The 17,575-nt window shown below is 33.9% G+C and overlaps 1 protein-coding gene across 1 annotated transcript; it reads left to right on the top strand.

The window, feature by feature from the left end:
- Window positions 1–2,297: 2,297 nt before the first annotated feature.
- LOC133328615 (carbonic anhydrase 7-like) lies at window positions 2,298–16,740 on the top strand. Its single transcript, XM_061537158.1, has 5 exons — window positions 2,298–2,376; window positions 8,819–8,928; window positions 15,879–15,969; window positions 16,067–16,329; window positions 16,393–16,740. The coding sequence occupies exons 1-5, from the start codon at window positions 2,298–2,300 to the stop codon at window positions 16,738–16,740; spliced, it is 891 nt and encodes a 296-aa protein (XP_061393142.1).
- Window positions 16,741–17,575: the final 835 nt, after the last annotated feature.

Here is a 17,575-nt window from a genome sequence, read left to right as displayed (position 1 = left end):
GGTGGACTTTTTAGAGGATGTTGTGCTATGTATAAAATAACGACCTTATTTGGATCTGAGATTCTACAGATAAAGAGATGAAAGACGATTAACACGATATTTTGAAAAGCTTATTGAATTAGGTTCAGATGTATGCGAAGTTTTGTTGAAGTCGGATCAGATATATTTTAGTCCGATTTTATGTAAATGGTGCACCAAAGACCGAAAGTTAGGCCGATTGAACAAACATTTTGCACAGATTTATGTATGAAAAGTTTTGTTGAAAACGTATCAGATTTAGATATAGCTCCTATATATATTTCAGTCCGATTTTCAGTAAATCGTGCAACAAAGACCCAAAGTTAGTTTGATTGGTGCAGAATTTTGCACAGCGTACTGAAGTTAGTGTAGTCTAACGTGTGTCAAGTTTTGTTGAAATCGGATCAGATTCAGATATAGCTCCCATATATATAATTTCGTCCGATTTTATATAAATGGTGCACCATAGACTTAAAGTTAGGCCGATTGCCACACAATTTTGCACAACATACTGAAGTTAGTATAACCTAACGTGTGAACAACAGTGCCATTGCGAACGGTTTTGTTTAGATATAGCCCCCAAAGAGACAAAGTTAGGCCGATTGGCACAACACTTTGCACAACGTACTGAAGTTAGTCTAGTCTGACGTATGTTAAGTTTTGTTGGAATCGGTTCAGATTTTGATATAGCTCCCATTTATATTTTCGTAAATGGAGCACCAAACTCCTCATGTTTGTCAGATTGACGCGCAAATTTGCACAGCGTACAAAATTGAGCATAGAGTAACGTAATTGTGTTCGATCTATTGAATCTGTTGAATATACCCATAGTTGTGAAGCGGTCCCATCTCACATCACGACTTTCCTCACTGGTTATTATTATTATTAGTATTATTTATTTTTTTTTTTTAGGTTTGGAACACTTTTCTATAACTATTAAAAAATCAAACGCAATTGCTAATGAAAAAATCATTTGAAAAAAAAAATGAAAGAACGGAAGACTTTTTATCCGACCTCGTATTTGATATATACAAGGGAGTATATATCCAAAATGATGTAGGGTATCATATAGTCGTCACCGCCCGACTTTGTTCCTTTGTCTACGGGTTTGATCGTTTGAATGACGTTGACCAATGAGTCTAGACTAAAGTTGACACGTTATTTTTAATAAATATTTAAATTCAAAAACACAACAGAGCCAGCCAACAAGTCTAGTTTAATACTAGTATTTTTTTCTAATTGATACAATTGAATATTGTTTCCTTTAAACGCACGCCGTCCAAAGTTCAAATAATTCTAGAAAAATATTTCGATCTGTGCCAAAAAAACTAACAACAAACCTTCAAAATTTGCAAATTGTTTGTATTTTTGTGTGGTATTAAAAAATATTCAAATTTTCTTCGGTTTTCTAAGGCCATCAATTTAAAAAAAGACAGGTTACTGAACTGTCTGTCGACAATAGTTTGTTTTGTTTTTTTTTATGACTCAAGTTTTACGATTTTTTCCCATCAACTCATGATGACAATTATTTTTTTTCCGTTTCGAATAAACAAAACCGAAAGTCATCGGAAGATCCCTAAAAACCACAGCATTGCGAATTACCGTAAAAGAAAACGATAAATAGCCAAACTATTACAAAAAACCAAATCCCTAATGTAATTTTGTTTTAATTTTTGGAATTTTTATAAATGCTTTTATTTATATTTACATATGTGGACCATTTTTGTTATTATTATTTCACCTCGTTGGCTACCATGCGGTCGATGATGAGCAATAACATGCCGAACGCATGCTGAAATTCCAGTTTGATTTCAAATTAATTTTGTTTTCTTTGGCTTTATGCTTTTCTATGTTTTTATATGCTAATGTAATCGCCACTATAAGCATACACCACACACCACAAGAAAAAAACCCCATATTCACATATTTTTTTTTCTTTGCTTTTTGCCATATCCGTTGCATATTTCAAATATATATTCAATATATTATATATTGTACTGTCTTATGTTATGCTTAGTTTAACACAAAGTGAGCTCGGTTAAACATCCGTAGTTTTTTTCTGATCGATAGATAATAATAAATATAAATTATACAAATTTCGGAATAACATTAAAAAAGGACTTTGCAAAAATATTAATTAATAGGACTGACACACAAAACGAAAATAAGTCCATACAAGATTTTAATAATAAAAGTGGTTTTTATAAAAAAAATTGTGATAATATAAGTGCTAGTTTCAACGAATTTAATAAATTCGAAATAAATTAATAATTCAGAGTATGGTGGCTGCACAAGATTTAGTTAACCGATTGTATATTATATTGCCATTGGTGTATCCATATAATACACCACAAAAAGGTAAATTCAATAAATCATAAAAAACTAATTATAACACCAATAAATTTAAAGGACAAAGGAAGAACTTTTCAGTTGAATAATTTGAATTTTTCAAAAAAAAAAAATCATCCCTTATGATACTACTTTTGAACTATACGGACGGGGCTGAACGTATGATACCTTACACAACTAACAATGCCGATTATATGTCAACAGCTCTTCTGCGACATCATTTCATCCGCTAAATATTGAGTTTCATTATCGTGACAGTAATCCGAACTAGTTGGTCCGATGGTCTTCCCCGTGGAAAACCAGTAAGGAAAGTAGTAAAGTCGGACTGGGCCGACTATATGATACCCTTCACCACTTTGGCCATATTCTACATATGTATCCTAAAAGATGTCGCCTTTTCGAAGGAACATTGTGGTCTTTATCTATCTCTAAACCGACTAACATCAATCCCTACACATGTCATTCTGCAACCTATGCAACCTATGGGGGGACCCCCCATTCTCGGGGTCAAATTTTTATTCGATTCTACACTAATTCAGGAATATCCCTACAGAATTTCAAGTGAAAATCTCAAGAACTCTTGAAAATATAGCCGATTTATTGTGTCAGCATCAAGTGACGGCTAAAGGGCTTCTCAAACTTTAAACGCGTTTTTCTCTTTGGCGAATGGCGGACACGATAACTCAAAAACTAATAACCCAATCGATTCCAAATTTTTACACGTTTCTCTGTGAGTGTATAGCTATCGTATGAACTAGGATAAAGCCAATCGGTGAAGATCTTCCGTATTTTTTAACTTCGTGTTTGGTCAAAAATCGGCGATTTTCCAAACATATTTTTTCAAAGGTCCGCCATTTTGTTATTTTTAGAGCGAAGTCAATAATCCTAGTTCATACGAGAGCCAGACATGTACTCTTTCTAACACCGTTGGAATTTTCAGATTCCGATGTTCCAGTGAGGAGTTATCATGCCCGCCATCAAAAATAAGGACTTTTTTATTACAAAAAACAACAACAAAACACTAACAAAAATTTTTTGTAAATTATTTTTCTTCTCTTTTAAATCTTCAAATATATATGTGCAAAGTTACAAACCTTAACAAGCATTGGTATTGATTCACCAGCCCATTGAAAATCTTGAAAAATTAAAATCGAGAATGGGTGGGGTTCCCTTAAAGATAACTTGACACAATCTATTCGGTATGCTGCACTGTTTAAAATTTAATCTCAATCAAGAACCCATTGATTATTTGGTCTACAATAAACATGAATAAGTCGAAATTAGATATCTATAGCTGAACCGATTTCAAAGAAACTTGCAGAGATTAATTTATATTAACTTCAATACGTTGTGTCAATCGGCTTAACTATGCATCTTTATATAGGAGGTGTATGTAAATCTGAACCGATTTTCACGAAACTTTGCACAATTCATTCTATACTTAATTCAGTACGCTATACAAAAATCGAAAAATAAAGGGAGCTTTGGTGCGGCATTTACATAAAATGGGACGAAATTATATATTATATGGGAGCTATATCTCAATCTGAACCGATTTTCACGAAACTTAGCACACGTCATTCTAGACTTAATTTAGTAGGCTATGCCAAAATTCGTGCAAATCTAATGGTTTTCAGGGACTTTGGGGCACCATTTACCTATATGGGAGCTATATCTCAATCTGAACCGATTTTCACGAAACTTAGCACACGCCATTCTAGACTTAATTTAGTAGGCTATGCCAAAATTCGTGCAAATCTAATGGTTTTCAGGGACTTTGGGGCACAATTTACCTAAAATCGGGCGATACTATATATGGGAGCTATATCTAAATCGGAACCGATTTTCACGAACTTTAGCACACATCATTGTGTACTGAATAACGTCTATTCAGTACGCTATGCCAAAATTCGTGAAAATCGAATGATTTTCAGGGACTTTGGTGCACCATTTACCTAAAATCGAATGAAAATATATATGGGAGCTATACCTAAATCTGAACCGATTTTCTCCAATTTCAATAGGGTTCGTCCTTGGGCCAAACAAATGGCCTGTGCCAAATTTCATCCAATTCGGATCATAAATGCGACCTGTACTTTGCTCACAAAAATACATGGACGGACAGACGGTTTAAATTCAAAATCTGAGTCTGTTGTTTTCAAATAGTTTAAATGTTAAATTCAATTTTATTTTTTAATCAGGTGATCAACTTTCTTTAAACTTCAAGAAGAGTGCTTTGACGTTTTGTGTTGTGATGGGACTTCGTCGATTAATTATCGAGATCGATTTCATGGTTTGCGCTATAGTTCTGACATTTGGTTCTGATCGTTGAAATTAGATACTAAACAAATTAAAACTTATTGTTCAGACACTACTTACAAAAATTATTCTTAAAAGACAACCCTTAGTGTTCTGATACATATTGAACATATATTCTTAAAAAAAAAAATCCACGCATTGCTAAAAATATATATTAAAATACTCCTTCTTAAATTCTGTCCAGTCGAACATTTTATAACGTCTGTCCACCAAATGGATCCAGACGTTTGTGAATCCTATTGAAATCGGAGATAATCGGTTCAAATTTAGATATAGCTACCACATATATTTTCGATTGACACAAAATTTTGCACAACGTACTGAAGTTAGTGTAGTCTAACGTGTGACAACCTTTGTTGAAATCGGTTCAGATTTAGATATAGCTTTTATATATATTTTCGTCTGATTTTAAGATTAGATTATGATCAGTCAATATTCCGAGGTCAAATCAACCAAAACCTAAAGTGACCAAATTTGTATTTTATGGCGTAAAAAATCACTTCGGGAAACCAAGATGTGGAAAATATGCTAAGATTAGAAAGTGGAGCTGTTGCCCTAAAATCGCGAGCAAATCGGGTGCAAATATCGCGAAATATTTCCCAGGCTCAGAATATAGAACCGCAGAAAGTTAGATTTTCGTGGTAGTTGTGTGGTGTATCATATGGTCGGCGCCGTCCAACTATACTGCTCCGCTCACTGATTTAATTTATATTTTATTGACCAGAAATTCGATGTGCCAAATTATAGCCACTTCCATGAGAAAATTCGATTTAAAAATGTATCATACCGTAAAAGAAGCGGAACCTTTATGAGGTCGTATATTAAAACTTGGACCTAAATGTACACCACACAAATTTATATATAAGACAGCCATACAGAATCTTTTATACCTAATAATATCCCCATCGATTGGAAAATGCGTCTTCAAATGGCTGAAAATGAAATGCTACCGTTCTATGTGAGTTATACCAAACCGTAAACTTCAATGTTTATATGATATTAAGTTAATATTTTATTATTAAATATTTTTTGTTTAAAACAAACATTCAATAACTTTGTTTTATGTAAATATATATTCATTGAATAAAGAGTAGGTTATAAGACAAGACAGCTGCTACATTTCTGTTATTGATCTTTATACAATAACAGATGTCTTGTAATTATGCGGAACTACACGTGTTTGTAAAATAAATAAAAACAATGTTAATTTTATAATTAAATAGGATATTCAACAGAATATTTTGTTGTCCAAAATTTCGTGACAATCTGATAAACATGAGGATTTCGGTACACAATTTTTCAGAGCTATAACTAAATACGAATCTATGGAAGTTTGGTGCACCATTTACATAAAATCGGATGGAATTCTATATCTAAATCTGAACCGACATCAAACTTCGCAATTTTGTCACAATCGGACAAACATTGAGAGTTTGGTGCAACATTTACATCAAATCGGACGAAAATATATGTGGATGCTATATATAAATAGGAATCGTGAGTAAGTGAGCTGTGCCAAATTTAATCTTATTCGTATCGTAAACGCGACCTGTACTTTGTTTACAATATAACAACAACAGGCGGACAGACGGGTGAACATGCACAAATTGAATCAAAATGAATTTTCTTTTACTGGTATTGGACTATTACTTCTCAGAAATAATAATGTTGTGCATGCTTCAAATTTTTTTCATAGCCAATTTCTGATCGCTGCACTATGGCTGAAATCGCGATTTTAGCGGCATAAAATATATATTCCGACAAGCTAGCTTCACCAAATTTGGAATGTAGAATTCTAATGTTAGAAAAAGTGATTTATGAAAAAATGGGCGGACAACGCCCCCAGCTTGTCGGATATGGAACAAGTCTAGTTTAGTAAAAACGATCAGAATTTTTTTCCAGAGGTAGGTATTTTTAACCTAATTATGGGGATATATTTTTTTCTTGGGGGACGTACCCTGTTATTTGACCTGGTTGTTTCGGTACGGGTACCCGCTTATATCCGGTTCTACGGATCCGGTTAATATAAGATGACTATCATTTTAAAGTTTATGAAAATACCTTTCCATTGAGTGGGGATGGGTTTATCTCAAAACGTATTGAGAATACATTATAAAAAAAATCTATTTTGGAACCCGATTTTTTGAAAAACTCCCTAAAAATCGAACTTGGGTCCATTATGGTCTCTCTCCAATCCAGACTCAAATGATTGACTAAAATTTTTTCCAATGATGCAATATGTAGCTGTTGTGAATCAAAAGATATGGGCCTTAGAACCCTATAAGAACAAGGGGGTTTTTTTACATGACAGAATCTCCTTTTAAGTAGAATGTTGTAGAGTTAAGCCTTGGATATTTTGGCGATGTTGGACTCGCTTTTCAACCGAATTGGCTGTAATTTGGTATTTTGGATTCTCATACCTACCAAAAATTATAAATATTGGACTAGTTTTTCCGGTAGCCGCCATATTCGGGATTTTTGGAATTTTGTGCACGATTTTTACACAAATTGGCTGTCTTTATGTATTTTAGGTTCTAATATGGTAGCAAATCTTTCTACCAAAAACTATCGATATTGGTCAAATTTTAAAAGTAGCCCCGATATAATGGTACCTCCGAAATTTCGGTATTCAGTGTAGTTATGCACGATTTTCAACAAAGTTGGCCGTAATTTTAAATGTTGGATTTGCATACTTGTGGCGATATCAGCCAAATCTTCCTGCCAAACATAATCAATATTGGCCTACCTTTATGTTATAACCGCTATATAAAGATCCGGCCCAAATTACACTTTAACACACTTTATAAAATCCAATTGGAGGCTATTAAAACTTAACCCTGTCAAATTTCATATATTTTTATACCCTGCTGTATGATGTGCCTCATCGAAAAATTGATTTAAGACCCCATGTTTCTTTGGATCAAATCCGGTTCAAACCAATTTCATCCAAACATTGCATATCGTAATATTTATTCTAAACTTAGTTTAAGTTCGAAGATGGTCCACTCCTTCTAGAACACCTCCCACACAAAATGGTCTACATATTGCTGCAATTTAATTTTGTAATATTCTGAGAGTATCATGGTCCCCTTCTTCTGATACCTAATATACTAAAAAATTTAATTTGAAGCGAATAATAAAATCTGTTGGTAAATCCGACGACCTCTGCAAACCATAGGCTGAGGATATATACATATTTTTCTATTTTTTCATAAACTAATCGATTTAAACAATGTTGCCAGATCTACAACTATTTAAACCCCATCGATTTATTTGAAGACCTACAATCAAGCGTATGATATAAGGGCGAAAGCGTAAGGTTGTACGCAGATTTTCTTTTTTGGCATACAGTATGTGTAAACTCGTATTTTTGAAATGTTCAGTTTTCATTTAAAAAACAATTTTTTAGCAAAAAATAAATTTTTGTATCGGAGCGGAAATGTTTAGGTCACTGTTGGTTGTGTAGGGTATACTATTGAAGGCGCCGTTTGTCTATTCTGCCCCTCTAACTGGTCATTCTTTATTTGGCATATATTTTTTCTCCGAATAAACAAAGTCCGATGCGGACATCAAGCACGTGATTTAGATCTGCAGACAGTTAAAGCACAGAACTAGTTATCTAGGGTATCAAATGACCGGTCCGTTTGACTAAACTTCTACGCTAACCGGTTTATAATGTTTTATACAAGCAAATACGGTCAGGGTCAGAAAAATGCAATCGGAAGTTTTTATATGTCTAATGATTGAAATTCACAACAAATCCGTCTAAATAATTATCCAGAAACGAGATGTCGCTGAAATGCCTATTTATAACCAAACCACACTATGGATACAGGGTATTAAGTTTTTATATTTGTTAATAAATCACAACTAATTAAGTGATTAATTAAATGAAATATTAGCGTCTCCATTGAGTATTGTCTAGGTTAGTTCTATATCTATTCATTTAACATCTCGTGTTAACACAAATATGCTAATATTTATTTTCAAATATACAATAACAAAAAAAGAAATATTAATATTCATAATTATGACATCACAATGAATGTCGACTCCGACTAGCTACCAGTTCTTTAGCTTATGAATAAAACACCCATTCTAAGACAAAAAAAAATATTTTTATTTTTTTCAGCTCTCACACCTGCTACCGACTGGACCTACGACAATGCACCCAATTGGTCGATAGATCATCCAAATTGTGGCGGTAATCGTCAATCGCCAATACACATTAAGACATCTACGGTAAGTGAATTGAGTTGTCAAAAAACGAAACATGGACAAGTTCAAATATTTGAATGTTAATTTTCGAGTACATTCCTCTTTTGTTGTTGTTTTTGTTGTTGAATTCAAAATTTTATTTGTTTACGATATTTAATTTAATTTGTCGTCTGATTAAGCTTTTGTTTTGGTTTCATCTTTCCCTCTCAATCTACCCGAACAAGGTTAGTAGGTTGATCGGAGCAGAAAAAAAGTTTTTTTTTTTGTTTATTTTTGTTAGGCATAACAAAAATAATCTCGGCAATTTTAGCGGGCGAATTCGATAATGTCAAGTGGTGAGCAAAGCAAATAAACAGTTAATTAAAATTTGTCAAACTCAAATTTCCACTGCTTCACTTTAGAGGTATTTTGAAGATGTTAAGATATAGACGTTAGAGTCATAGTTTTTTTTTTCAAATTAAAAATTCACCTCAGGTTGTGTTGCCACAACAAACAATTGAAAATTTTCCACTTTTACATCGATTTTTCAATGGAAGATCGTATGAAGATTTATCTTCATAGAAAACAGAAAAACCGATCCAATAAAACATTTATCGGATGACATGAAAAATTGCCGTCAAACACTAACGGTTTTTGTGTGGTGTAATGCCCCTTCATTTTAAATGATTGAACTGTTTTGAGCTGTCGAATGGCTAACGCCGATATATCAACAGAACGTGTCAACATTAATGAGAATAATCTATTCAATGTAAATCAAGTGTTTTCTTTAATGTTTTACAAAATCACGTACAAAATTTCCCCTGAAGAGATTTTTATCGCGTCAAAAGGCCTAGTTTTAGGCATGAAATATATCATTCTAAGAGATTACCATTTGAATGTTAATTTGATGTAAAATAGAACTCATTGTTCTTAATATAGTGTAGAAATTCTCAATGAAGTACCATACACAAACAATTAAAACATACTTACATTTGTTCCATTATCCGTGCTTAAAAAGATTTCATAGTGCGCCGATCTTGTACGCAGCTCTTTCAATTTGAAATACCATTTTTCTAAATGTTATTTTCCACTTGATCTTTCCATCCTCGTTTTCATTCTCACAACATGAAATTGCCACCATAGTCGCTGCAGCTCGTTACTTCTGAGTATGTCGATGTTCGAGAATAGATGGTACAACTCACCGTCGACGCAGATCAGCTTGTTGATCTTTTGGAGAATCTTTCTCTCAAACACTCCAAGAGCTGTCTCATCTGATTGCGCAAGTACTAGAGTTCTAGTTCACTTAGCGGAACGATCTTTATCGATCCTTTTTTTAAAAAGGAACTAGTTCCTTTGCTCCATATAGTTCCTTTACTCCATACAGTTCCTTTGCCCCATATAGGTCCGACTCCTACATAGTTCCTTTGAATCTCTCTCTTGTTCTTTTTGTTTTTTTTTTAGTTTTTTCCATATAGTGCCTTTGCTCCATACAGTTCCTTTGCTCCATATAGTTCCTTTGCTCCATATAGTTACTTTACTCCATACAGTTCCTTTGCTCTTTATAGTTCCTTTGTTCCATATAGTTCCGACTCCTACATAGTTCCTTTGAATCTCTCTCTTTCATCGTTCTTTTTGTTTTTTCCATATAGTTCCTTTGATCCATATAATACCTTTGCTCCAAATAGTTCCTTTGCTACATACAGTTCCAACTACTACATAGTTCCTTTGAATCTCTTTCTTTCATCGTTCTTTTTTTCGTTTTTTCCATATATAGTTCCTTTGCTCCATATAGTTCCGATTCCTACATAGTTCCTTTGAATCTCTCTTTCATCGTTCTTTTTGTTTTTTTTTTTTTGCCCACATAGTTCCGTGTTGATTTGTTAATAAATTCAATAATTGAAAATTGTGCAAAAATGAAAAAAAAAAAATGAAATGAAGCTACATAATTCAAGTGCAGGACGATAAGCACAAACTACATTTTTTATAAATAGATAAAAATATTTAAAACAAAAAAATTAAAATTTAACTATTTGAAATACGAACGAATGAAGAATAAAGGAACGAGATCAGAAAAAAGAATGAGAAAAAAAGGAAACGAAAAAAGAACGAGATCAGAAAAAGGAACTATATTAATTATAGAGCTGGAACTAGTTCCGATCGTTCCTTTCTCGGAATAGTTCCAATGAACTAGTTCGTTCCGGAACTACCCAACTCTAGCAAGTACCCATGCTTCTGATCTATACCCAGCAAAGTATAAGGATCTTGTAGAGTTTGAAATAGGTCTGGGGAGAAGTGGTCTGGTTTCTAAATTGCTTACATTGGCCATACAGTAGTTTTCGCTTATAGTCCATTTCGCTTAAAGGCCAAAAACGGATATAAGCGAAAAAAGTACTATTTACTGACATTTTTCTTCCAAATTCATACAAATTATTTGTTCTATAGTCCACTTCGCCTATAGTCCATTTTCGTTTATAGGCCACATTTTCTGTGCATACAAAACTAATATTGCATAGAAAAAATTTTCATATAAGCCACCCTGTTTTTTGAACTTGAATGACATTTGGATTTCTGGCACCTGTTTTTTGAAATTTTCATATAGGCCACCCAGTTTTTTGAACTTGAATGGCATTTGGATTTCTGGCAACATTTATAAATGTCAAAAATTGCTAGATTCATAGAAGTTGTGAAAATGGGTACGCGCGTTACATTGAGTGTGGAGAAAAAATTAAAATTATTGAAAGACTATAAAGAAAATAATATAAAATGAAAATAATATGAAAAAAATAATAAGTTATTGTTTAAACAATTTATTTATTTTAAATAAATATATGAATTTGTTTTAATAAACTTAAATTTTATTTAGAAAAGTACATGTTTTGTGTATAGTCCATGACGTGTATTATATCACGATTCAGTTATAATCCAGTAATGGACTTAAAACGAAATTCGGATATAGTCCAAATTCGCTTATAGTCCACAAAAGTTGTGCAACTATAGTTGTGGACTATAAACGAAAACTACTGTAGTAGCATTTATTGGTATTGTTTTTGGCGGTACCAAGGTATATAAAATCTTTAACTACCTCGAAGCTGTAGTTCTCAAGTTCCACAGTTGGTCCGAGTCTACTGGACGTCTTGCACGTTGATACCATCAGCTTGGTCTTCTTGCCATTTACTGTCAGTCCCACTTTGGCAGACTCCTTAGCAATTCGTTCAAGGGTGGCTGTTACCGCTCGCAATTATATTCATTATATCATTGGCGTAGAGCTCGAGTAATGTATACTATTTGGTGTATAGAGTGCCATTTCGCTTCCCATTTGCATCTCGTATAACCTTTTCCAGAAGGACAGGACAAACTGTCACCTTGTTTGAATCCTAGTTCGGTATTTAGGGGTTCCGAGAGGTAATTTCCGACTTTAACTGCTGACCTTGTGCCACTTAAAGTTTTTTCCTGCATAGCCTACGTGCTTGCCGAACGCAGACATGGCTTTTAACACCTCTGAACGGATAAGTCTGTCGAATGTATTCGTTAGGTATCAGTAATAACACGACAAGGATCGGTGTTCTTCATTTGTATAAGTTATACAAACCGACTAAATAATTATACAAATCCGAGATGTCGCTGAAATGTGTCAATGAAATGCCTATTTATACCTTGACTATTATGATTTTATATTTGGTCATAAGTCGCCACTAATTTAGTGGTTAAAAATGAAATATGAGCGTTTTCATTGAGTAGTGTCTAGGTTTTGTTTAACACCTTATGTTAATATGCTAATATTTTTTAAATATACAACAACAAAATTAATATTCATAATTATCCTAATACCGACACATATAATTTCGAACTACGACATATACTACATTTATCCTGAGATTTATATTGTGAAAAAAATATCTATATATTTTGATTTCCAGACTAAACATAAGCCCTATGGAAGGTAATCATGTCATTGTTTTTATTTTAGCTAAGTAGATGATTGATCTGCTATTATATTGTCCTGAATTATGGAGCAACGCCTCCTTGAATTTTGTGCATTTGTTGTGGTCCTTGCTTATTTAGTGTTGTCTTTTTTGTGGGTGGCGCCCTCTTCTGCCAGCTAGATGATTGATTTGCTATATGGTGGCGCTGCCATCTATCGTTGATTAGAAGTAACGCCTTCTTGAATTTTGTGCATTGGTAGGGGCCCTTGCTAAATTTGTGTTGCCATTTTCATTTGGTTGGCATTATCTCTTATCAAATTTAATATACGCTCCAAGTAATAGTACATGCAGCTTGGGTACCGAAATGACCTTTCCGAAAAAAATATGCTTAAAATTCACGCCTTATATATATATATATATATATATATATTTTTTTTTTTTTTTTTTTTTGCTCTATGCTACAAATCGTCGCCATCTTACTCGATTAGTCCTTGTGTGTTAGATGTTTGGTCTGATGATGCGGCTGTCATCTATGGTTGCCTAGAAACAATGCCTCCTTGAATTATGTCCTGTTGTTAGGGCCCTTGATAATTTGGTGTTGCTATTTTCCTCAGGATGGCGATATCTCCTGCCAAATTTAATATAAGCTCCACATAATAGTATATACAACTAAAGGACCATACACGAAAAAAGCAATTAGGCTTAAAATCCACGACTTAGATAGCCTTTGAAAACATTTTTTTTAAAAATGCCCGTTGTATATTTTTTCTGTTACTCCCATAGGGCTACCACAAAGCATTGGCATCTTACTCGATTAGTACTTGTGTTAGTTGATTAGACGATGTAGTGGTCTAATGTAGTCCTAGATATTGCGGCTGCCCTCTATCGTTGCCTAGAATCAATGCCTCCTTGAATTTTGTTAAGTGGTTGGGGTCCCTACTTGCTGTTACCATAGTGTTACCGGCGTTATGCTACCACTTCTTCGTTTTTAGTTATGCTTGGTACAAGGTAGTGCGACAGCGGACACAGCCACAAGTCAATTTCAGTCCAGCACTTGACAACCTCTACCGATGAAAACTGAAAGACTTATCTATACGACAACACAAAGTGAATGAGAATTACTGTCCCATATTTTTTCATAGACTTTCTTTAAAGTCCATTTGTCTAGTTAATATTGTTGCAAAGTGCATTTGTTACTTAAATGTTGGTATCCTAGTATTATATAAATGAGGTGTATATATTTTCTAACAATTACTAGCAGTACCATCCTGGTTCCGTAGAGACCCCATCACGATTATGGCTATTTTATGGTGCTAGGCCCATTTTTCAACCAAGGCGTAGATTGTCATTCGTGTTCTTGGTGTGTAAAAAACTTATTCCGGTCTTGTAAAATACCACTTGTCAGAACTTGTTTCATATTGGAAAAAATCTTCGAAATTTTATATCGAGAATATGGTGGTCCCCAAAGTACCATCATTAGGTAGAGCGTATTTTAAAGTTGTCAGTAAATGGCGCCGATCAGCGGAAAACGGCAACACTTAATAAGCAAGGACCCTAACCATTGTACAAAATTCATACTGGCGTTATTTCTATACAATGATAGATGGTTGCTCCAGATACAAGGGTAGGCTACAGTAGATCAATCATTTACTTAGTGAGCATATAAATATGTATGAACGGAGATAAGCTCGGTCGGGTCGAACATTTTGTGCACCTCACATTCAAAATACCTATAACCATCAAGGAAAAAAAACGAAATACTAAACTACAGGTACTCAGGATGGGTTAGGACCATAAACATACCGAACATTATGATTAAATGTTGGAAATGTTGAGCGCCTTTTTCAAAATAGATAGCATTCCGGTTCTTTTGTTGAGTCCATTTTAAATTATAGGGAGGAATTTTGGAGAATAAAATATCTGTTGTCAGCACTTGTTAAATATTGAACAATATTTTGACTTAGGCCCACATAAAAGCCCGCAAAACAAAGTGACTTTGGTTTCCATCCAGATAAATATTGAGATCACATGCGGAAGAACCGAATCTGATGTCTTTTGTCTTGAAAGCATTAAAAGTCAAGAAATTACCCATGGCCTAAAATGAGAAATGGAACGGAAACGGACCGTCATAAATGTAACCACTAACATCCATAATGTTTTAATCCTTCATGATATGTTCACACACTTTGGACAAGACAGGAAAAATAGATATGGACCTGAGATCATCTGGACCATTAACAACATTTCCTTTTGGTATTAGAACTACTCGAGCTTGTTTCCGCAGTTGGGGAAAAGCAGAGAACACTAATATAGAATTTATAAAATATAAAACATAATCGGAAATATATGGAAAAATTGTTTTCAAAAAATCTACAGGCGCCCACCTCATCAATTCCAATAGATTTCAACTTAGTTTTATTAAGAGTAGAAATGACGTCATCAGTATTGATGCAGCTAAAAAGAAACCCCATTATGAGAAACATTGATATCTGGAAAGTCAATACTAGCCATATGCGGATTCCAACATAGAAACGACAAGTTATGAGCATCACAATCAAAAAGTGTAATTGAAACCAAAGCAATGATTTTTTTGGAAAAAATTTTTCTACGCTCATGTTGTATAACTGATTCGCTTTATTCCGAAACCTACAATAAACTTTCCAATTATCGTTACATTTCTGTTTTGAACATTTACTTTCAAAACAATTTTTTCTCTTTCGAATCGAACTTAATGATCGGCTGGTTTTTCCGACTTAAAATCTTTCAATGATCATCGCCCTTACTCAAATAAAAATTAACTTTCAATATAATAATTTTTTTCTGTGGAACTCGGGGAATTTTTGCCGTATGTGTCATCTAATAAGTGGAATTCCCCCTCAACATAACTAGCATATGGTGTTAGAGGTTAACTTGACGTGTATTATTATTATTTTTTTTTTGTGTAATTTTCACACAGTTATGTCAATCTGTCTGTAATGGCCCCCTGGCACAATTGTTAAATATACCAATAAATTATAAATCATGACATTAATAAACATCAAATTGTTGTTGTTTTTATTGTTTGTCTTTTAGTGTTATGCTCCAGCAATGCCTTCACTGAAATTCGGCTACTATGACTTACCATTGGCGGGGAATATAACCTTAAGAAATAATGGACATTCAGGTGAGTGGGTCATTTGCATTTGATGCGATGCGGTGTGATGACATTTTATTAATTTTTATTTTGTTGTTTTTGGTTTTGTTTGGTTCGTTGGATGCAGTTGAATTCGAAATACCACCAACGGTGAATGGTGTCCGACCCTTTGTCAGCGGTGGTGTTCTAAAAAGTAAATACGAAGCTGTTGCTGTGCATTTCCATTGGGGCAGCAGAAATTCAAAGGGTTCCGAACATATGATAGACAATCGACGCTTTGATGTGGAGATGCATATCGTTCATAAAAATGTCATTTATGCGACAGTGGCAGAGGCCTCTAAACATGTGGATGGTTTGACGGTGTTGGCTGTTATGTTCAAAGCGACGAGGGTAAGTGATTTGTTGAATACAAATTTAGATACATTTTCTATCATTTATAATAATTTTCTCTAGGATGTTGATCGCATTTATCCCGGCTTGAATATGTTATTCAATAGATTACCCAATTTGGTGTACATGAATTCCCATTCCACCCTATCCGAAGATCACCTCACATTGGGCCACTTTCTGGGTGATTTGAACACGAAGACATTTTTCACCTATACTGGTTCATTGACAACACCCGATTGTGCTGAAGCTGTAACATGGCACGTGTTCCCCGAACCTTTACCAATTGCCTATGAACATATTGAGAAATTTTGGCAAATTCGTGATGCCCATGGCCACAAAATGAACAACAATTTCCGACCATTACAAGAAAATAATGGTCGAGTGATACTCTATCGTAGCGGAAGTTATTAATTCAAAAGTATTTAGTTGTTGATATTTACTACGATAAAATACTGTGTATTTTATGTGAAATTATTTTAAAATATTTATTATGATACTCATTTTATTCATTGTATAGATAACCAGGTTACATTAATTTTCATTTTGTAAATAATTTTCAAAAATAAATAATTTTTTATATAATAAAAATTAATAAAAGTAATACAATTAAGAACTTTTTACTTTGAAGAGAATCTAGAATGATTACAGTCGATATAATATACCGGGCTATACGTAGCTACTACAAAATGCCTGCCAATATAATTCAAACCTATAAATCCTCAAGTTAACCAAGTTATTTTCTTCTCCTCCAAAAGAGAAGTTTGATGTCCTCACAATGATGTATGGCCTTTTGCCAGTCGGTCCACAAGTTGCATTTTTACATCATTAGGTAGAGTGTATATAAAATCTGGCTGAAAATTCCGCCGCCCAGCGATAAATGGCAACACTAAATAAGCAAGGACATCAACCATTATACAAAATTCATGTTGGCGTTGTTTCTAGACATTGATAGATGGCAGCCCCATCTAGGAGAGGCTACAGCAGATCAATAACCTACTTAGGGATCATAAAAATAGACAAGAACGTCATTACGATCGACCGGGCTATACCGATATTGCATTGTCTTTTGCCAGTCGGTTGCAAATCTTCAAAATTTTAAATCGAGAATAAGTCCAACAGTTACATATTATAGAAGCTTTCATTATAACTTACATCATTAGCAAGTAAATGGCGCCGCCCAGTGGAAAAGCAAGGGCATCAACCATTGTACAAAGGTCATGGTGGCCTTGTATCTAGACAACGATAG

This window comes from Musca vetustissima, unplaced genomic scaffold (assembly GCF_032173495.1).
Source record: "Musca vetustissima isolate MV318-11 ecotype Yass unplaced genomic scaffold, APGP_CSIRO_Mvet_v1 utg68499, whole genome shotgun sequence".
Classification (NCBI taxonomy): domain Eukaryota; kingdom Metazoa; phylum Arthropoda; class Insecta; order Diptera; family Muscidae; genus Musca; species Musca vetustissima.
This window is presented reverse-complemented; position numbering and strand designations above follow the sequence as displayed.

Excerpts from the sequence above, each read along its gene's own strand:
- LOC133328615 (XM_061537158.1), top strand. The coding sequence starts at position 2,298 with ATGGTGGCTGCACAAGATTTAGTTAACCGATTGTATATTATATTGCCA. Across the intron at positions 2,377-8,818 it reads ATATAATACACCACAAAAAG|CTCTCACACCTGCTACCGAC; the intron begins GTAAATTCAATA and ends TATTTTTTTCAG. Across the intron at positions 16,330-16,392 it reads TTATGTTCAAAGCGACGAGG|GATGTTGATCGCATTTATCC; the intron begins GTAAGTGATTTG and ends AATTTTCTCTAG.